The sequence below is a fragment of the Eutrigla gurnardus genome, assembly GCF_963514095.1.
Source record: "Eutrigla gurnardus genome assembly, chromosome: 16".
In the NCBI taxonomy this organism is placed as follows: Eukaryota; Metazoa; Chordata; class Actinopteri; order Perciformes; family Triglidae; genus Eutrigla; species Eutrigla gurnardus.
Genome location: NC_139927.1, coordinates 9748132 through 9770062, shown reverse-complemented (window position 1 = coordinate 9770062; position 21931 = coordinate 9748132). Strand labels below are relative to the sequence as shown.

The 21931-nt window shown below is 44.0% G+C and overlaps 1 protein-coding gene across 1 annotated transcript in view; it reads left to right on the top strand.

Annotated features, from left to right (window-relative positions):
- syne1a (spectrin repeat containing, nuclear envelope 1a) overlaps window positions 1-21931 on the top strand; it is a 102905-nt gene that overhangs the window by 54209 nt on the left and 26765 nt on the right. The window contains exons 69-98 of the mRNA XM_084030258.1: window positions 1017-1343; window positions 1465-1617; window positions 1809-1976; window positions 2245-2421; window positions 3534-3680; window positions 3946-4071; window positions 4162-4338; window positions 4496-4761; window positions 4964-5120; window positions 5231-5629; window positions 5839-7446; window positions 8189-8526; window positions 8658-8802; window positions 9074-9292; window positions 10036-10316; window positions 10444-10609; window positions 10778-10933; window positions 11174-11326; window positions 12008-12190; window positions 12271-12408; window positions 12713-12898; window positions 13582-13704; window positions 13916-14098; window positions 14310-14453; window positions 16488-16718; window positions 18519-18659; window positions 19860-19973; window positions 20257-20418; window positions 20668-20862; window positions 20995-21168. Coding sequence (XP_083886384.1) covers window positions 1017-1343; window positions 1465-1617; window positions 1809-1976; window positions 2245-2421; window positions 3534-3680; window positions 3946-4071; window positions 4162-4338; window positions 4496-4761; window positions 4964-5120; window positions 5231-5629; window positions 5839-7446; window positions 8189-8526; window positions 8658-8802; window positions 9074-9292; window positions 10036-10316; window positions 10444-10609; window positions 10778-10933; window positions 11174-11326; window positions 12008-12190; window positions 12271-12408; window positions 12713-12898; window positions 13582-13704; window positions 13916-14098; window positions 14310-14453; window positions 16488-16718; window positions 18519-18659; window positions 19860-19973; window positions 20257-20418; window positions 20668-20862; window positions 20995-21168 — 7137 coding nt within the window. The remainder of the gene's footprint in view (window positions 1-1016; window positions 1344-1464; window positions 1618-1808; window positions 1977-2244; window positions 2422-3533; window positions 3681-3945; window positions 4072-4161; window positions 4339-4495; window positions 4762-4963; window positions 5121-5230; window positions 5630-5838; window positions 7447-8188; window positions 8527-8657; window positions 8803-9073; window positions 9293-10035; window positions 10317-10443; window positions 10610-10777; window positions 10934-11173; window positions 11327-12007; window positions 12191-12270; window positions 12409-12712; window positions 12899-13581; window positions 13705-13915; window positions 14099-14309; window positions 14454-16487; window positions 16719-18518; window positions 18660-19859; window positions 19974-20256; window positions 20419-20667; window positions 20863-20994; window positions 21169-21931) is intronic.

Below are 21931 nucleotides of genomic sequence, written 5' to 3'. Positions count from 1 at the left end.
GCCTCTGAATTATTATTTTGTCCTTACTGGAACAAGATGCTGAATTGAACTGTGAGCATTTTCATGTAAAAAATAAAGATAATTTTGGTTTGAATGGTTCCTCAAAAAGGAACAATTTGGACTAATTCTGAAAAACTGTTAATTAAAAGCTCATCTGCGCATTTGATTCAACATATTGACAAGAAAACATGTAAGGTGTGTGATGATGGCAGATGTCTCGATGTGAAGTGGGGATAATGAGTCATACATAACTAAATCGACTACAAATGGAAATTACCGGAGGTGCAGACTTTCTTCTTTTAGCTCACGCGTTAACCACAAGAATTGTATACAATTCCAGAAATTGAGTGTCTCCTATTGATCAACCTGGAATGATGAACCTGATGGGAGGTTCATGTGAAGTAGAAAACATGAACGTGTGTGCAGACAGAGGTCTTGTTATATTATCAGTAGCAGTAGGTCTGGGGTTGTTGCAGTGTGAAGCTACCCTCTACTCAAGCAATAATAGACTGTTGATGAAAACTAGATGGCGTCCCATCGAGTGGAAGTCTGTGTGTGTGTGTGTGTGTCTGTGTGTGTGTGTGTGGTGGTTACCCTGGAAACCCCTGCAGCTACTGCTGCCTGTTAAGGGTCCATATAATTGGATCCTCCTTTCATATTATTCACTATGGTTTCTCCACAACATGACCTCCAAGTCCTCTCCACATCTCACCATCCAGGTGTCAGCCTACCTGATGGGTTCAAAGCCTTTCAAACACACAGCCAGGCTGGTCTGGGTGACTGGGGTGGTACTTGAGGTGAAGGACAAAGAAATCCCTGATACTGTGTTTGAATGTTCACCTCCAAGTCATGGAGACTATGATAGTAGGAATCCCTCATCTTAGAAGAAGCAGTATATTCTCCTTTAACTCAGCAAAACATTTAAAATCCCCTGGTCGAAGGTAATTTAGGGTAATGAATGGGTGATATCACTGTAGCAGCAACCATGTTGAGTTGTATCTCTGCTTCTACCCCAGACACTGCAGTCCGATCTCCAACATGGTCACAATTTCCTGAAATCGCTGAGGGAGCGGGCAGAGCAGGCAGCAGGCTTCCTGGATGAAGCTGGAGCTGAGAGTTTAGGAGGGGAGGTAGAGACCCGACTTGCACAGCTGGAGGAGCTCGCAGGTGGGCTGAGGCAGGAGCACAGCTTCCTACAACGGACCTTACTGCTAGCTAAGGAGTTCCAGGACCGATATATGGCCCAGGCCAAGTGGCTGGTGGAGACCAGGGCTTTGCTCGGCTCCCCTGTGGAGCCCAAGGCTGAACTGTACCAACGGAGAGCTCTGCTGGCTAAATATAAGGTAAAGCAGCAGCTTTGGCATTTCTCATTAACACTGTATTTGAATTGAAATCACAAGTATAATTAATACAAAAAAAATTAAATAATAGGATACTAAAGTCAAACGTTGTTTGTGTCCCCAGGCTCTGCTGCAGATGGTTCAGTCCCATGATGGGTCCATCAAGTCAGTGGTGGAGAAAGGTGACGCTCTGCTGGCCTCTGTGCACTACCCCTCCATCAGAGACAAAATTAACAGGATGCAAAGAGAATACACTGAACTCTGTCATACTGCCACGGTGAGAACCTGTACTCAGATGACAACAGTTTTAGTACATAGAAACTTGCTCTTTCATTTAGGAAACTTAACAGGTGAATTGAAGCAAACAAAAATATGGGACATGTACCTCTGTTTCGGGAAGGTTTTTGGAACTGTTGCAGTATAATTTGTCTGTGTGTGGGCTCACGGTTTGTTAATCATGTGATCCAGGCCCATGTGGAGAATCTGGAAAGCCAGGTGAAGGAACTGGAAGCTTACCACAATGAGCTCCAGGAAGTGGAGCGCTGGCTGCTGCAGATGTCCAGCAGGATGGTGACTCCTGATCCCACTGTCGGTGGCAGCCTGGAGGCAGCCACTCAACAGTTGTCCAGGCACAAGGTGACCAATCACATCTCTGAATCTTTTTTCTGTTGCTTGCGGAGATTATAGCATATGAGAACTCATATAACGGACTTATTTAAATAACCAAAGTGGCTGATCCTAATTTACAAAGCTGCTGTCATTCCTCTTTCCATCGTCTTTTAAGTTCATCCATTCAGGCCTGTCTAATACCTGACCTCCTGTGTCATTGACGAGTGGACACATTCTGGACATACTGTAGACTCTTTCTGACGATGATCCTACTCTGTTAATGTGTCCTCCACAGGCCATCATGGAGGAAATAGCGGGCTTTGAGGACCGCTTGTTAGCTCTGAAGGGGCGAGGAGACCACCTGGTACAAGGCTGCAGTGACCGCGTGCAGAGCAAGCTGAGACAGCAGGTCCAGGCTCACCAGCAAGGCACCAGAGACAGCTACTCAGCCATCTGTAGCACAGCACAGAGAGTGAGTTAGGAGGAGGTGATGGGAAGAGAGAGGGAGGGGACGTAGAGGATGAGGAGGAGGGAGGGATGGGGAAACTGAGATGTACTCTTTATTTGAAATAGTGAAATGGTTCTCACACATTGATAACGTCGGACATATTTGTGGTCCATTGGATGTACGCACATTTGCACATGCATCTATGGATGTGACCACACATGCATGCACCCATTCTACATATCAGTGTAATTAATATTCCAGCAGCCAACGCATCGACTTAATTCTAACCCATTCTGACACTTAAACCCATCTCTCAAGGCAGCCCTTCACTGCCAGTGTAGAGGGCACGACCAATTAAGGCTGCCAAAGTGGAGCTCAACAGCAGACAGACCTCGCCAGCCAAAATCACTAACTCGATCTCCCCATATTAATCCCTGCATATCCCCTGTCAACTCCACTTTTTCATGCCTTGGCCAAAAATGGTCACACACCAATATTCAGTAGCTCTGGTGAGCCCTCTAATCCAGGCCCACTCTGTCATTTTGGCAATTTCTATTCTGTCATCATAGCTCACCTCCCAAGACACCACCTCCACCAGCACTCACACGTTCAATCTGGCGTTGTGTGATCCAGCCGCACTTTACCAATACGCTGCTGGCTTCTCTACAACTGTGCCTCCAGTGTTACGATGGCTGCCAACTGTGTCCCAGCACAACCCAGCTCTAATATCCTGTCTGCCACTTGCCACCATGCCAACCTTCTAGCCTTTGCCAAATACACCAGGCAGTTTGCCAATACATGCCCCCCCCCTTCTTCCCCTCATTCGAGCTCTCATATTAACACTGTCAATCAGACCTTGCTGTTTCGCTCTCCCCTGGAGGGCATGGACGCCTCCACATTCAACACCTGTCAAATACAACGCTGCATAACCGCCTAGTTGTTTTTGGTTTCTTTCCCTTTGTGTTTGTGTAATTGCACGTGTGTGTGTGTGTGTGTGTATTGCTGTTGTTAGGAAACATTTTATCTTTACTCCAGTTTCTAGTTTTAGCTTGATTTCCTCTGGATTTTACTACATGGAAGTATAAGTGGTCTGTCCAGACGTGTAGCACTGATATATACGTGTCCCTGTCTTATAGGTGTATCAGAGTCTAGACCATGAGTTGCAGAGACATGTGAGTCTCCAAGACACACTGCTGCAGTGCCAGACCTGGTTGACTTCTGCCTCAGAAGAACCGGAGCCTCCCGCACATCCACCTCTCAGCCTGGAGGAGGCACTACAGCAGGTCAGTAAGCCACTACCACTGCATGACCTTAATGGACATCACAACTGATTAATTGTTTGCCTTGATTTCTTTTAAACATATTGTTTCCTTATGAAATTATGAATCGCTTGGTTACTAGTATTCATATAAATAGATGTCATTTAGTAATCAGTTTGTCTGTTTTTGGATGGAGAGCAAAATGTGGGAAATTGTAGATTGTCCTCAAGGAATAATATGATGAGTCAATAAATAGGATCATGAACAAACTTTTTTTTTGTTGGGGCAGGTGAAGCAGGAGCGGGCTCTCCAGGAACAGGCCATCACTTACCTCCAGCTTGTGTGTTCAACATGTGACCTGTCCGAGCCAAGGGTCAGGGGGACGGCCGCAGCTATCCAGCAGGTCAAACTGCAGGTCTGTTAGCGTTCACAAAGCTTTAAAATGAACATACTGTTTGACAAACTACTTGGTGGAGAAGTTATTCCATTGTGTTTTTGTTTCTAGATCGAGGAGCGTATGCTGCAGTGTGATGAGGTAGCAGACAGCTGGAGGGACATTGAGGAGCAGAAGGCAGATCTGGAGGTCCAGATGAGAGAAACGGAGCAACAACTTCAGAACCTCGTCAGGAGACCTGCAGAGCTGGAGCCCAAGATTGCACAGAACCAGCTGGACAAGGCACAGGTCTGAGTTTCATCTGTATGTTCATAATATGAGTTTTAAGTTTATTCTACAACAAAATTATATTGTTGTAAAAAATGTATTAATTATTATATTTCATTGTCTACCCAAACGTACAGACAAATAAACTAGACTACAAAATCCCTTATCTTTCCTACAGGAATTCCTTCAGCAGATTAGGGAGAGACAGTCTGAGGTAACCCATTTGAATGAAGCCGTCTGTAAGCTGACAGATGGTCAGGTCTCTCCTGCCCTGGAGGAGATAAGGAGGCTGAGGAGAAGCTGGATGGATCTGGGCCAGCAGGCAGAAGAACTTGAGTCTCAGCGGGGGGAAGACATGCAGCGAAGTGGGGAGTACCAGGAGATCGTTGTTGCTGTGGAAGAACTCTTCCACCAAGTATCCAGGGAGTGGGACTACCTAGCCAGGTATCAAGCTTGTGTGATGCTGTGATGTTGTGAATTTTAAACCCTCAATTCATTTTCATACAATATTTAATACATACACATATTACCTCTGGTGTTGCAATCATTGCTTTCTCCTTATCTCAGCCAAGACGATTGCTGTGTATCTTTAACACTATACTAGACCATAGAACTGATGTCCTAAACCATGCCTCTGTGTACGTAGGGCTGACACAGAGAGTACAAGTGAGCATCTAGAGGCTCTGAAAAAACTCTCCAGTGACCTAGAGGAGCAGAAAACAACTCTAGAAGACCTCAGAGACCAGAGACATGCTATCCTGCCTCGACTTAGCCTGCTAGACAAGGAGCTGATCAAGCAACAGGTTGGCCTCCATTCTTGCACTTCTTCCGTTGCTTGTTATGATGGCAAGTTATGATAATATAGTATATAAATAGTGGGTCCAGTTTTATATGGCGTTCTGTCTTCCACTAGGTTGGTCATCTGGAGCAGCGCTGGGCACAGCTTGAAACCCTGATTCAACAGAAGATCCAGGATTCTGCACAGACACTAGAGGACCTTGCCCGAGTTGAAACCCAGCTGAAGGATGCCCGCGAGTGGGTGGAGGAGCAGCGGCCTGCTTTTACCTCAGCACTGAAAACCAGTCCACCGCCCGATCTGGCCCAGAGTTTCCTGTTTGACCACCTGAGCGTGTGTGTCGAACTGGAGGCCCGTCAGCAGCTGCTGGGTCAAGCAGTGAGCGAGGCCCAGGCAGTGGCTTCCAGATTGGGGCTGAGTGAGAAGAGATTCCTACAGGAGCTTGTTGAACAAGCGCAGTCTGAGGTGGAGGCTCTCGGGGCTCGGGTTGCCCAAAGGAGGAAGTACCTCAGTAAGGTAAGCAGCTGGATTTTGTATTGGATGCAAGTCGAATTTTAATTATCTCCTCAAGGACCCAACTTTCTTCTGATCAGTTAGGCTGGTGAAAACAAGAAACCATGTGATCCAAGAAAACAAAATAACCTTAAACCCCATTGAAACATATGTTGTGTCTTTTTAAGCTGTTAAAACTATAAATTATGAAATATTGAATTCTTCCTCTCTAGGCCTTCACAGAGAGGACACAGTTTCTTCAAGGCCTGAGGAGAGCCCTGTCTTGGGTACAGCAACAGGAGAGGAGGGCTTTGATAGATGACCACATAGCGCTTCTCCCTGAGGATCTAGCCAAGCAGGTTGCTGCTTGTCGGGTCATCCAGAGTGGTTTACGGGCATACCAGAGAGAGCTGGCATCTCTCTGGGTACAAGGGCGAGAGCTAGAAAGAGATGCCACTGACAAAGAGAGAGCAGAAACCTTGGCCAGACTTGAGAAGCTGCAAACAGTGTTTGAGACTGCTCTCCAGAGGACAACCCAGCGTCTCACAGACTTAGAGAAGGCCTTGACCTCCAGGAAGTACTTCCAAGTTGACCTGGATAAGACTTGCCATTGGTTGAGACGAGCAGACGCCATCACCTTCCCTGAAATTAATTTAAGCAACATTGACGACAGCTTGGAGTTGCAAACACAACTGTCTAACTTCCAGAATGTCCTAGAACAAGCTTCAGAATATGAGAACCTTCTACTTATCGTCCAAAGAATAGGCCAGGAGATCCTCCCTACGCTGAATGAGATTGATCATTGCTACCTAGATGAGAGGCTCAATGCCCTGCCTCAGCAGTACAACGCCATCCTAGCTCTAGCCAAAGAGAAAAAAGACAGAGTCCAGCAAACAATCTTGGAGCGAAAGGAGTTCAGCACTTTCTTTGATATCACTCGTAATGCACTGGAGGAACTTCAGGAGCAGTTTGACAATCTGGAGAAGCAGACTATCAGAATTAAGGAGGAGGAGCTTGTCTTTCGTCTAATTAATGAATACAGAAATATTAAGGAAAGTTTAATCCATATTAGCCCTGCTGTGAGAGAACTTCATGGCAAACATGAGGGGTTTCTCAGTAGAGGTCAGCAATACAGAGCTGAAGAGACACTGCAGCTGGTCAGTCTCCACAACACACTGAAGAGGATGAATGATCAGAAAATGAAATGCTTGGATGATTGCTTTGACTCAGTAGTTGAACACAACAGGGTCTTTGCTAAGTTGGACTCAGAGTTGAAGTCTGCGAAAGAGGAACTGGTCAGACTTAAGTCAGACACAGAACAGGGTGCCATGGATAAAATCACAAGTCTTTATTCGCTGCTTGAAAGTCTGGATTGTATGAGTTCTCAGGCTAAAGATTGTAACCAACAAACTGAAGGCTTTGGTCTGAAGTTTGATCCCGTTGCCTTACAAGAAACTAGGCTGCAGCTTGAATCATTGCAGTCTTTACGGTGTGAAGTAAAATGTTTTCTTGATGAAAGTGAAAGGACGGTAGCGAAGAATGAAGATTTCACAAAAGAGATTGAGAAAATGTTGGAACGGCTGAGGACTATCAAGGACAAGATGGAAGAGCCTTTGACTCTTTCAGAGGTCAGAATTAGGACGGTACATGAGGAAGAGCGCAAACTGAAGATTGTAGAGGAGGAAGTGAAAAGTAGATTTAGAGTAGGAGATGCCTTAATTAGCAGAGAAAAGCAAAGGTATTGTAGTCGGAAAAACACTGTTCCAGCACAAATAGAAGAGAAACTACAGGAACTGGCCAAGCTGGGAGCTGATGTTCAACAAGGAATTAGCAAAAAACAGGTATTTGTATATCCATCCATCCTTTTTCTACCGCTTATCCTGTATTCAGGGTCACGGGGGGGGGGGGGCTGGAGCCGATCCCAGCTGTCATTGGGTGAAGGCAGGGTACACCCTGGACAGGACGTATTTGTATATATTATTCAGAAATTACAATCATAGAGACTTTTTATGGCCCTTTATTTTTCTAATTGATACAGCCAAGTTCATATGCTATACTTATAATTCATGGTTCAAATCTCATGAAAATTATTTTCCATCTCCTGTTCGTCCATACTATCAATATTAATAGACTTGGGGAAGCTGAAATATTTAAAAGACAAGAGATTGCAAGAGAAGTGCAAGAGATTCCATGAAGTTTGAATAAGTACTTTGGTTATTATTATTAATTAATAACTGTTTTAGTCTGTTTAATACCATATCCAAAAGATTTCATCATGTTGAATAGTAAATAAAAGTAACCATGACAAAGCAGAGCCTTTTCTATTCAGCAAAGTTTACAGTGTGTAAAAAATGTACAAGCTGTTATAGCCTTTTACTGTACATATTACAGTTAAAACTAAAAGTTAAAGCAAAACTATACATCTGCAGTCTTAATATAATTGAATTATTTTTGCTGACAGGGCCGTGCTTGTTGTAATAATTTAGTGTATTTGTAACTTCCTTTGTGAGAAGAAATTCACATAGAAATATAGAAAAAAAAATACATCAAGAAGTTAATGAAATCACCTTCTGCATATTCTAGCTGGCGGTGGATCAAGCTCTTTCCCTGGCCCAGAGGCACCACTTATCTCTGCAGTCCATGCAGAATTGTCTGGACTCTGCTGCAGCTTTGCTCCAGAGAGCCAGCTCGGGGGTGGATCTTGAGAACCAGACAGATTGTGTGCGGGATGTGGAAGAAGTTGTAGCCCAGGAAAAGCACTTCACTGCTGGTTTAGAGGTGCTAAGGACTTTGGATCTTCTGTTGGAGCAATTTTTGGAAGCAGGAGCGATGCGTGAAGTGAGAGAAAAGGTTGAGGCAATGCTGTTGAGAAACACTGAAGTCAAACAACAACTGGATGCTTACAGAGCGGTGCTGCAGAGGTGTGTATTAGTTTTAAACAAGGAGCTATGAAATATATGTATACGCAGCTGATATGTGCAGTCCATATGATGCATGTTTTAATAATAAATCTCCCTCAATAGTAGTCTGTAATTTTGTCTAATTTTTCCAGTTGCACAGCTCTATGGACCGCCTTCCAACATGAGAAAGAGACACTAGTTGAACAGATGAATGATGCAGAGGGCAAGATGGCCATGTTCTCTACAGCTAAAGCCGTCAGTGTCCAGCAGGCAGAGGAAAAGTGTCAGAGATACAAGGTGGGACACTTTGTTACACTCATAAAACAGAGATTGTGTAGAAAAGGGTTATATGATATATAGAAATCTTCTAACTTGCATTAATTCCAATATTTGTTCATGTCATAGCACCAGATGCACTTTAATATTTAACTGGAGGGTTAATGCATTAGTCCATGTTCACTTGTGCATCTGCAGAGTTGTTTCTTTTTTAGTTTTCCATAGTTTTTATGTTTCAGAAGACTGCATTTATGAAATGACACGTGTATTTGTTGTCATCTTTTGGCTTCAGTCTCTAGTGGCTCACGTCGATCTGCTCGAGCTGCCTCTAAATGCTTTGAAAGAGAATGCAACAGAGTTAGAGACGATCATCTCTGAGTCCAGCAAAGCTGTCACCAGCCACTCTGTGTCATCACTTTGGCAACGGTGGACCAGGCTCCGCAGTGTGGCCCGGGCCCAGGAGAGAGCCCTGGAGGACACCGCAAGGGACTGGAGGAACTTCACTGACAAGGTGAGAGAAGATACTGTACATTTGTTGGTGATGCTGCACATGGAGTGTGTGTGCTCTGAATGCTCAAGCGCATCAGGTGTGATGAGTGTGCTTCAGTCCTGTACATGTACAGTGTAAAACTAGCCATCAGCATGCCTGCAGTCCACGGAAGCTGTTTATACTCACATTACACACAACAAACACACAAGTCAAGAGAAATCTCATTCTCACAGATTTAGGTCAAACAACTGGAAACTAGTCGGTGTGCTGTGATGTAACTCCAGGCTTCAGGCCAGTTGTTTGCTTTTGCCAAAACACTTTGTCATGAAGCCCTTTTCCTGCCTTCCGGCCTATTTCAAGTGTGAACACTGTCCACTCCCACACAGCACTGTTCCCTAAAAAAGAAATTAGGTCAACCTTGTACGGAACGGTGGCCACTTCCTTATACAGTATGTGGCACATTTCTTGTTGTCCAACCATTTCTATGGCCCCTTTGTTCAACTGGACATGATGTCATTCACTGCAATTGAATCTGGAGACCAGTCATTTCCTAAGACGAAAATGGGTCGCAGGAGAATTCATATTGTTTAACGGATGCGAGGAAATTAAAAGAATGAGATAGCCTGTTAACTGTGTATACTGTGAATACATATCATGTATTCAAGAACACATACATAAAATGTTTTGGTTTACTAGTTTGTGAAGCGCTAAAGGTAAATTATTAACCCAAGATCTGCTGCACCCACTGAACCTGAATCTTACAGATGGAGAAGGTGCGCTCTGTGTCTCAAGACCTCCACAACCGTGTCCCAGACAGCACAGTGGAGAAGGCTGCCACCAGGGCGGCGCTCCAGAGCCTCCTTGAGTACCACGACTCCTTCAGCCTGGAGGTGGAGAGGGAGCAGTCCATCCTGGCCCTGCTGGGGCAACACACTCGCAGCCTCAGGGGAGATGAGGAGGAGGCGATGGAGAAAAAGACAGAGAACGGACATGAAGAGACACCTTGCCTCCAAGAGATCAGGAGCATGCAGGAGCAATATGACAGGTGAGTGACCCAGTGGTGTAGCTGCTCCAGCCAACCAAAAACATGTTCAACGGCATGACTTCGTATAAACTAAAATGTATAGTGTATTAATAGCTTAATAGATTTATAATCGCTGTGTCTTGTCTAGTCTTGTGTTGCGGGTACGAGCCAGCAGGGCTCAGGTGCACCAGGAGTTGAGGGAGAGAGAGGAGGTTGAGAAGGAGCTGGGCTTGGTCAAAGGTTGGATCCAAGATACTCGTGGCTTACTGCTGAGTCCCACTGCGGACCTGGATTCACTGCTGCAAGAGCTAGAGGTAGGCCACCTTATGCACACACACACACACACACACATTCTTTAAACATAAGGCCACACTGACATGTCCTTGTCAACTAGGTATAGAAAGCTCTGGCTGGTTTGGACATACATACATTATCCTTCATGTCTTAACAGAAAAGATCATGTGATCTTGTTTGTGTTGCAGACTGCACATGGTGAGGTCATCAGCAGGCGTCAGAGTGTGGAGCGCATGACAGAGCTGCAGCAGTCCAAGTATCAGGACCTCCAGGCTGGTCTGCCCTCTGAGCTCAGCATGCAGCTGGCTGAGGTGACTCTGGCTCTGGGCTCCGCTGAAGACCAGGTGATCTCTCTTGGCTAGAGATGAACATTTTATTAAATGTGGCGGTTTCATTAACTAATTAGGGATGTCAAAAGTGTGTTTATTATGACTTATTATGTTAACGACACTATTGCATGTCTTTAAAAAAATGTAAGCAGTGCAGGCCTCTTGTCCAGTGAGTGCATGCTGAAATGTCCATAACCATTTAGCATTATTTAAAGCTACATGCTAGTTTTTGTGTATTTCTGCCATCTGCTTCAGGTCCAGGCAAGAGAAAGAGAAGTGCAGCAGACCAGAGATGTGAAAGAGGACTTTAGCTTCAGACTCCAGGACATTGAGGCGAAGCTGAAGACCGTCGCTCTGAAATTGGAAGACAAGGGTGCTGACCTGGAGGAGGCAAAAGAGGAGACCAAAGTAATCAACCAGACAGATTGACTAATTAACAAGCAATTAACCCCTGTTAAATTGGCTATTCATTTTGCAGATGTTGAGGTTAATGAGTGTGTGAGAGTTGGAATGGCATGAACTGAATGCAGCCATCAACAGTGACCCACTTCTGAGAGGAGTATCCCAGATGGGAGTCTGAACCCCTTCCTCCTGTCCTCCTTTTTGTCGCCCCAACTTTTTTTCTTCTCTCACTCCTCTGCCCATCTGTAGTCCCACAACACTTAGGAAGTGTATAGTTAAATCAGTTAGGAGTTAGGAGGTATTTTTTCCCCCTACAATCACCTCTGAAGCTCACTAATTACTCACTGCTCTTTTGTAAGCCCACAAATTGCTCTTTTTTTTGTACAAATTAATCAAACAAGATATAATGTGATACATTTGTGAGCTGGTAGACTGATTTTGTTACCTCCAGACAGAGCCAGACTAGCTTTCACTTTCTGCTGGCTGAACATTCACATAAATCGTACAGACATAAGTGGTCATAAATCTTCTAATCTAACTTTCAATGCAAATAAGCATAAATCATAGCAAGTGATTTTTTTAGTTAAATCCATTTTTCATACTTCAACTCACCATGTTCTTGTATTTTCTTGACTTGACCGCTTCCTCCTTTTTCACATAACCTCTCTCTCCTCTCCTCTCTTACAGGCTCTCTGTGAAGAGTGTGAATGCTGTGCTCGCTCTGTGGCAGAATTAGGAGTTGCGGTGCAGGAGTTTGGGGAGCAGAACCCTCTGCTGTGTAAGCAGCTGGGCGATGCTGTGGCCAAACTGACTGAGGTGCAGCGGCACACCACGCAACAGGTCCAGGACAGAGCCAGTAGACTGAAGAAGGTGAGATGTCCACTCAGTTCAAAGACAAATAAGTACCCACTATATATTCTTCTGCATTAACTATTCTTTCTTGTGAGCAGGCAGAGAGACAGATGGAGGAATATCGGGGTATGAAAGTATTCGTTTTGGGCTGGACAGAAAAGGCAGAAGCCCTGGTCATCGGTAGTATCATATGGGGCTCTGCGTCCCAGCTGCAGGAACAAATACGAGCACACCAGGTGAGTCTTTCTTAATAAGTCACACAGCAGGGAGGGGGATCCCAAGGTGTCTGAAAACTGCTGTAAAAAATGTCTTCTATTATATTTTATGTTTATTTTCAAAAGCAAGAGCGGTTAATATTTCCTGCATAAACCTACTAAATCTGAAGACACCCCATAAATGAACGGCTAATTAGATTCACACACTTGCTTGATTTCCAGTGAACTGTCATGCACTGTACAGTGTGTTGGCCGGCCTTAATTAGTATAATTGCATAAAAAGGCTCCTCTCTTTGACTTGTAATTTATGTTCCTATGGTGATAGGCTTTGCTGCGGGAGTGTCGGGGTCTCCATGGTGACTTGGAGGCCATGGGGGAGAGGGAGGGGCAGCTGGGGGAGGTGTTGCAGACGGAGAGGTGGATCCAGCAGGTGAAACACCTCAGCAGACACACAGAGGAGCTGCAGCAAACTGCTAAGACTCGCCTCCAGAGTCTGCAGGACGCAGCAAAGGTAAACGGCCAAGCATTACAGGAATCAGACATCAATAATACTTTACCTCTAAAATAGTTTTAGGGAACTCTGATCAAATTATCTTCATTAAGAAATGTAATTTAATTTCTTTAATTCAAAAATGTTTGGTGCACAAGAAGAGACACACATCCCTTTGGAGTGAGTCAAATACATCACAGCTACAACCCAACAGTGCCCTCTTATGATCATTCATCATATTACACCCTCATGATAGATTGCACTGTTTGAGCTTGTGCAGCAGTAATCTGTCACGCTAATGTGATTGCTAAGCATCTGGTACCCAGATGAGACTGTTTGCTGATTAGTGGTAATAACATTGTGTGATGGAAATGTGTTTACAATTCCTCCTGTAAGTTTGGATGCCTGGGTCTCGGGTGAAGACGTAGCACAACCTTTATTGGTTTATTGTTATTCTTTATTTTTCATGTGAAATGCATCTTGTTGGGTTGAAAATTGCAAATTAAGTGTTTTGTTTTAAAGAGCTACCTGCCATATTGTTTTAGCTCACACTGAATTGAAGAAACTCTTTTGCGGTCTGCTGTTTAAATATATATGACTGAATAATCATTTTTGAAAGCTACATTATATGTAGATGATACATCGGGTATTCACTGGTCCTACTCCTCTATGTACTTTCATTTTTTTTATGTGTCTCTACGCAGGACATGCTGTGTTTAGAGGGCGAGGTGAAGATCCTCCATGCTGCTGTAGACCAGATCCAGATCACACTTGCCTCACCAGACCTCAACAGGCTCAGCCTCAGAGAGCAGCTCACACAGAGACAGGTGAATACATACATTTAAAACACTATATATAATCTGAATTTAAACATAGAGAATGCTGCACATACACATAGTTCATGCGGACAGTTGTAATATGTCTCCATCTGTCTACATGCAGACTAACTTAAAAGCAACTATTTCCAACATCGCATTGCTTCATCACACACCCAACAACTCCTCATTAATGTGTGACGATGCTTCATTCCTTCATAAGCGTCTGCTGGTGGAAATGGAGGGCTTCAAGCAGCAGGTGGCGACAGTACAGCAGTGTCAGAGCGCCCTCCGTCTACCAGAGGAGGTAATGGCCAGTCTGCCGATCTGCCGCACAGCTCAGACTCTGCAGCAAGAGGCCAGCCAACTGCAGCACACCACCATCCAGCAGTGCAACATCCTGCAGGTAGAGGGCAGTCTTCATATTGCAAATGCACTGTGACATAGTGACAGAGTAGAAGAGATGAGGTCTGTGGGTGACTCTCACCTTTGACCTAACTGGAGAGGGATAGCAATGATCAACTCTGTTCAGAGATCCATAATATGTTTCACATATTCTGATAATTTTAGAAAATATGACACTTCAACCTAACCTTGGTATGTTTCCTCTACCCTAGGAGGCTGTAGTGCAGTATGAGCAGTATGAACAGGAAGTGAAGAACCTCCAGAGATTAATAGAAGAGGCTCACCGCATCATTCAGGACCGGCCTGTCTCCACCAATAACATACAGGAGCTTCAGGCTCAAATACACCACCATGAGGTCAGAGAAGACACTTTGTTTTGTCATATATTTATTATGAAATGACTTTGCATTACATCCATATGAGCATGTCTTTCCACAAATATCGACATATAATTTGCTGCTTCACTGAATAGCATTATAGCAAATTCAGCCATTCAGACCAAATGTGAAGTGTACTCAGATTCACTTGTTTGGACAAAATAGCCAGTGAATTAACAGCAAAACAACAAGGTCCTAAAGAGATTTTGGAGACTGAATGTAGATGAGCATTACATCAAAAATCCTAAAAAAAAATCTAACAAACCAGGATAAGAGAACAGATGCCACTTGCCTCAAAGGGCACATTTAAAGACATAAACTAAATAAACTGTATGCTGACGGCTAAAAATATCAGAGGTTGAGTCATTATATATTTCCTGTACTTTGTGACAGTGTATATACCATAAAAGGAGAAGTCGAAGCAGCATACATACTGTAGTATAGTTGTGGGCAACCGTTACGACAGAAAAAGACTGAGCGTTACAAATATAGTCATTGAGCCAGTGTTGTAACTGAAGGCATCAAAATCATCAGTTAAACATCAATCATCCCTTTTCTGTTATATATATATATATATATATATATATATATATATATATATATATATATATATATATTAATTATACTTTTATACTTGCTCTATGTGGATTTGTTCCCTGTTATCTTGATATGAGATCAAGAGCAGTGCCACGACATACAGCAGTTCTGGGAGAAATGCTGTTGTGCCTCTACAAGCCCAACTCGTGCACATTCTTCCTTTATCTGATGCATGTAAATATAATCTGCATGAACTCCTGGTGATGCAGGGTAGATGTTTTTTTTTTTTTACCTGTTTTAGTTGAGGCCTGTACTTTTTGCTGCAGTTTCATTTTGCTTAGTAGGTGTATTTGATATCCAATGCGACGAGAGAGAGATCGAGAAGGAGGGGGGTGGCAGACTGAGAGAGGCATAGTCCTGCAGAGAAACAGATCTCTCCAGAGGCTACGCATTTGTTATTTCATTATAGTTTTTTTCTGCGTGGTTCTGGCAGATTTCATTAACTACTTGACAGGGAATATATGAACACAGATGTCTGTGTATATATATATATATATTATATTATATTATATTCATATAATAATATATATGTGTATATATAAATATATATAGTGTGTATACATATATATTTATATGTTTTCTTGTTACTGCAATCTCTCAGTAGCTGCAGAGTGACTTGGCATGAAAGTGTGTTTATGTCTGAGTTTGATCTCTAAGCTGAGCAGATAACTGCTACTCCACTGGCCCGGTTAGTCACATGACCTGATTATCAGTGCATTGACCATCTGCGGGAAAAGAGTGAGCAGAGGAAGGAGGAGGTGGAGGAGGCGGAGGGAGGGAGGCGGAGCTGGACCGGCCTGCCGGCTCATACCATAGCTGTAATTTGACACCATGTCTGTCGTTCTTCCGCCCTGAACACTCCTCCTCTCCTTATGACTCCCTTTTGTTGCAAGAAATCTGTCCCGAGGATTGGCGGAGGAGGGAAGCGGTAGGAAGAGGAAGGGGGGTGGAGGCAGTGAGATCACTTCCTGTTTTTCCTTGCCAATTGTGTATGTGTACGAGAGGGAGTGTCTGAGGGATTTTGAACTATTTCTGCGAGGGTCTCTTTCTCAACCAAACATCCTGTCTCTTGGCTTCGCTGCTGCTCCGAGTCGCCCGCCTCTGTGCTGCTCTGATTGGCTCAGAGATATAGAAAAGCAAGAGAGAGAAAAGAGAGAGAGGAAGGCAGTGCTGTTCTCTTTCTAGGCTTACACACTGGAGCCAAAAGTGAGAGACCGCAGGGAGAAGAGAATGCGTCCACTCCATTTACTCCTCTCACACCGGCACCACATTCAACACTGAACCAACTCAACCACCCCCCTTTTTCCAGGATCCTATCTACCCAGGAACTATTGATCTTCCACTGTGGACTGAACCACACTCTCCTGACCCTGGGGGTGGTGGTGTTTTTCTGTTTGGGGTGGGATGTTTTGACAGGAGCTGGCCCAGAAGATCCGTGGCTACCAGGAGCAGATCGCCTCGCTCCACTCCAAATGTAAGATGCTGACAGTGAAAGCCAAACACGCCACCATGCTGCTCACGGTCAACGAGGTGGAGGGCTTGTCGGACGGCATGGACGAACTGAGTGATGAGGAGCTGCCCAGTTCTGTGGCAACCACCAACACTGGCGTAAATAAGCAGCTTCCAACACACCCCTCTGTCGTCATGGTGAGTGGCAAAGCCTTTTTGGACACATCCACACATCACCCAGAGACTCACATGTACATACTGCATGGTTGTATGTCTGTCTGGCCCATGTGTGTGTGTTTACATGTGCAGCTCCTATCCCCTTCCCCATTCTGTTCAGACCATTGGGTAGAAAGGAACCCCAGGGATCCATTTGGAGTTCCTACAGGGTGTTTACAGTTAATTTCCCAATGATTTAATTGGCTTAAAGTTATCCTTAATTAGAGGGTGTGTACAGATGAAAGTTATGATTACAGGTTACTGTTTGCCAGCTACTTTATACAAAGTTATGTGGAGCCCCTGGGATGACATTTCATCTTAATGTTGGCTGCAGGGACTCATGTGCATCGATTCAGTGGTGCATGATATGAAAATATAAAAGAACTTTATTATCGTGTTCCTCTTCTTTATTACAAGCCCCCCCTATCTTCCCTACACCGCAAGTGTTTCTAGTCTGGCTGTCTCCTCTTGTGTATTACTGCACCAATAATGCGCTGTGTCACTTCACTTAGCTTTGTATTAGCCTGGTTCGGTCTGCCTGCTTCTATAATACGTTATCCTCGACCTGATTGTTCATTTTTCTAACGCCTCACTACCTTCTCTTCCTCCGCGTCTTTCGTTCTGATTCAGATTTCTTTGCCTCCTTCCTTTGTAACTGCTGCTTGTGGTGTGTTTGTCTCAGCAGGCCAGGAAACAGGATACTGCATGTGTGTGTGTGAGCATGATACGTTTGTGTGTGTGGCATACATGGGTAGGACATACATAACACTGTCATAGTTCCCAAAGTGTTGGGTTTGTACTACTCAGATTCTAAGCAATCTCACTTTTTGAACACAAGCCGGTTTGTCGATGCTCTTGGTTGCCTTGCGTTGCATCATAAAGCCCGGGAAAAAGTCCTCTGAATTTAACAAGGTCCTGAGTCAGACAGCCAATTTTCCCTATTAACTGCCAAAAAGCAGCCCAGTAGGGCTTGGCTGACATTCTGCTCTGCCTCTCTCCTGAAGCATGCAGCCTCACAGACAACTGTGCTTCTTCTGGGACAGCTGCTGCTGCTGTTAGCTAGGCAAGGCTTTAGCTATGCTTTGCTGAAGTTTTTGCCTTGATCTAATGTTCTCTGGACCTCTGCTTACTTTTTATTTTGAACAAAACCGTAATGTATCATGCACCAAGCTGTATAAGTGCTTCTTTTCTAGTTCTTAAACATTCCTGATCAAATACAGCACAGATAGACGATTTAGTCTTTGATATGGCATGACAAGGGAAGTGTGTCTGTGATGGAAAGGAAACGACTGTGGTTCTGAAACTGCAACTCTACAGTATGTATGCATATCTGTGTGGTCTGAGCCGTGTCAGTTTGCGTTAATGTGTGTACCACTTACTGATTTTCAACTTCCTGGTACTGGCCATTCCTTTCCCCTGATGAATGCTGTGAGAAATCTGAGTGGCTCATTCATTGCCAGTGTTTGTCTTTTTGCTAGCAAAGAGGAAAGTGTCTCTTAAAGGCTGTGCTATGGCAAAAAACATCACAGTGTTTGATGTCAACAGCAGTAATGTGGTCTGGTGTCCTCTCAGTGTCATTTGATAACTCACCATCTAATTAATCAGCAATGTGCTCACTGCAATCTACCTAATCTGTTCACCCACATTAATTTTGTATGCTCTCTCTCTGTTTCCTCACTCCTCTGATCTGGGCATTTTCTTTTTGGTCTCCTCCCCGTTTTCCTCCACCTGCTTCTTTTGATGCGTGTGTTTGATGCGTGGTATGTATGTATGTGTGGTCAGATGACAGCCGGCCGCTGCCACACACTTCTCTCCCCCGTGACGGAGGAGTCAGGGGAGGAGGGCACCAACAGCGAGGTCTCCTCTCCCCCTGCCTGCCGCTCCCCCTCCCCGGGGGCTAACGCTGACGCTCCTCTTAGCCAGGTACTGCAAAACCCAACCCGTGGTTACCTCCACAGCCCTCCAGCATCACCTGACCCGCCCAGCTTCCATACTGCCAACGTCTATTTCACATTTTACACCTCCAATTCTCCGCCCTTCATAACAAATCACCACCGTATCCTGTGCAACCAAAAATCTCCATCTTAATGAGTTGTCATCACATTTTATGTGTACTGAAAATAATTTGCCACTTGGATGAGGTTATTTAAATGATTTCCAAAGCAGATGTCTCAAATATATTTTTGTAGACACTGCTGTGTGCAAGTGTTAACTTATTTCATTTCAAATATTAATGCAGAAAGTGAGCCTGGAATCATGATATTTATGATTTTTTTGACAGACTTTTTTTTGTATCAATAAGCTTTTAAGACTGAATATTGGATATGTGACTTGATGACTTGTTAAGATGGACATGCTAACTCTGCATACCATCCCATCCCATCACCACCAAACAATGACCTCCACATCATCACCACTATCAACACAATGGATGTTTGAAACAGCGGGAGAGTTGCTGTGCTGACCCTGCTTTCCCTGTTTATCAGCATTACGTTTTTCAGATCTATTTTGCTGAAGAAAATTTGTTTGCTATTTGTTTTTTTTTTCGCTGAGATGAAAATGAGATGGTGTCATTTTGTCAACATAGCTGAGTTAGCACAACACAACTTCTATGATGTTGTTCTGGGAGAAACAGCAAAGGTTATAATTGCTTTAGCTATTAGTGTGAAATGTAAATACAGTAAATTTGTCTTGTGGTGTGAGCCTTACGGTTGAAAGAAGACTAAAACCAATAAGGTAGTTGGAAAGGAATCGAAGGAAAGTATCATGGGAGTGAATTTAAACTAATCTGATGGGACCTCAGACAGCCAGACGCTGCTGAAATGTAACATCCCACAAAGTGTGTGCTAGGTATTCTTCAATTTTGTTTTGCTTTACCTTAAGAACTGCCATAGCCAGGAACCAAAGACATACTCAGTTTAGTTGCTTTTTAACTTTAAACTACAAATGATTTCAATAAGAGACCTTGAACAAGTTGTTGACATTTTTATTTCAACTGTAAATGTACAGCAGTGGTTACATTTGTAGCAATTAAAATGATGAACTATGAGAACCAGCGCACTCTTCTTTACATCGCTGTGGCGCATTAGTCGGACCTACACTCACTGTATTGTTGTGTCACAGGGTCGAAGTGCCTTAAGTCGGGCGCCCCTCCAGGAGCTGTACGACCCGTCCATGGAGACTAGTGCTGCTAACCTGGATGACCTGCAGAGATCCTGGGAAACACTCAAGAACGTTGTACGTCACGTCATCAGCTACAATGAACTCAAATAAGTCACATAATTAAAAAAAGATGTTCAAACATACCTCAGCTATAACACTTCTTTCAACAAATCTAATAGTATGACTAATGAAAATTAGGGAGCAGTGTATATTTAGCATTTGTATCTTTAAACTAGTGTCACAATAAACCTCTTCTGCCACAAATAATAGGAGAAATATAGTACAATGGACTTATTCCTCTTCAATTGCCATCATTAATTTCTTCCTTTTCCCTTCCACCCTTTAACTCTGACCACAGATCAGCGAGAAGCAGAAGAGTCTGTACGAGGCGCTGGAGCGACAGCAGCACTATCAGGAGTCCCTCCAGTCCATATCCACTAAGATGGAATCCATCGAGGGGTCGCTCAATGAGAGCCTGGAGCCTAGCAAGAGTCCCGAGAGCCAGATGGCGGCACACCAGGTGAGGGAGAAAGGAGACTATGTGGAGATATTGGGGAAGTTGTGTTTGTGCGAGAGAAAGAGGGAGAGCGTAGGAGTGGAATGCAGTACAGATAACATTGAAAGCAGTATTACCTGTTTAAATGGAAAGGCAGACAGATTGATACACTTCCTTTTTGTAGCGATTCTGTCAGGTCATGTTGTTATTACATGTCATGCTGTCTTTGCCTAACTCAGGGTAAAATACTTTTTTTTATCTCTGTCTGTTCAGGCTCTGATGGATGAGATCCTGATGCTGCAGGATGAGATCAGTGAGTTACAGACTTGTTTCTCTGAGGAGCTGGCAGACAGCGACAGCGATGGAGAGCCTGGTGACCAACTGGCTCTCCAGTCTACTCTCACGGTGCTAGGAGAGAGGATGGCCACCATTCGAATGAAGGCTTCTGGGAAACGGCAGCTGCTGGAGGTGGGCGCTTAAAGATGATATTCCTTTACATCTACCACATTTGCATACTTTCATTCTTACTTACACTGAACTATTGAGTCAGAATCGTCCCACCTGTGGAATCTAACATGTCCCACACATTGACCACTACAGGAAAAACTAAGTGAACAGCTAGAAGAGCAGCGGCAGGAACAGGCGCTGCAGCGCTACCACAGTGAGGCCGAGGAGCTCGACCACTGGTTGCTCAGCACTCGTGCGACTCTAAGGTCGGCCCTTCAGCCACAAAATGAGGACTTGGACATGGAGGAGCAGCTCATCGACTGTCAGGTGAGAATGACATTTCTCCTTTCATCAAAGGCCGGACTGACTGGTTCACAGAGCACTGAATGGTTTTAGCTTGGTTTTTTCCCAAAGATGACAATGTTGCGCACTGTAGAGGTCGTGATGCATCCTGATGTATGCAGATTTGATGCATGAAAGTATGTTTGTTACTGTTTTATCAAGAGAGAGCTATCAAAGTCAAAAGTCTGCTTCACTGTTCCCGAAATAACGACTATATTTTGATTCATTCCCTCGTTTTTACATTACTGTTACTATTTTAGTCACACATTAACGATTCAGTTCATCCTCAAAAACCAGAATACATTTACAGAACCTGCACTGATTATATGACTGTTTCAACACAGAGCAGACTAGGAGCCCTCTACAATAAAATGGCACTTTTTAAGGATTAGGACATTGGGATTAGGATCAGGGGCTGACCCTCTGATCACCCCCTCACTTGTCCACATTCTTCCACCAGCCCAAGTGTCCCTGTTTCTATGGCAACATCACCTTTATCTGTGGGGTAGTTAGCATCCGTGGCTAAATGGTCACAGTGGTCACTGATCCACAATCACGGGTCCTTTTTTCAGTGATTGTGTTTAATTTGTACAGGAAAATTAAGGGCTGTTTTTTATTTACCTTTCCTGACAGTTAAAAAAAATAATAAATGAAAAATAAACGCAACTTACACTACATAAAAAACGAATGTGCTGTTTGGCGATGCATGTAACTTTAATACCAAAACTGATGAATAATGTTTAAGCAT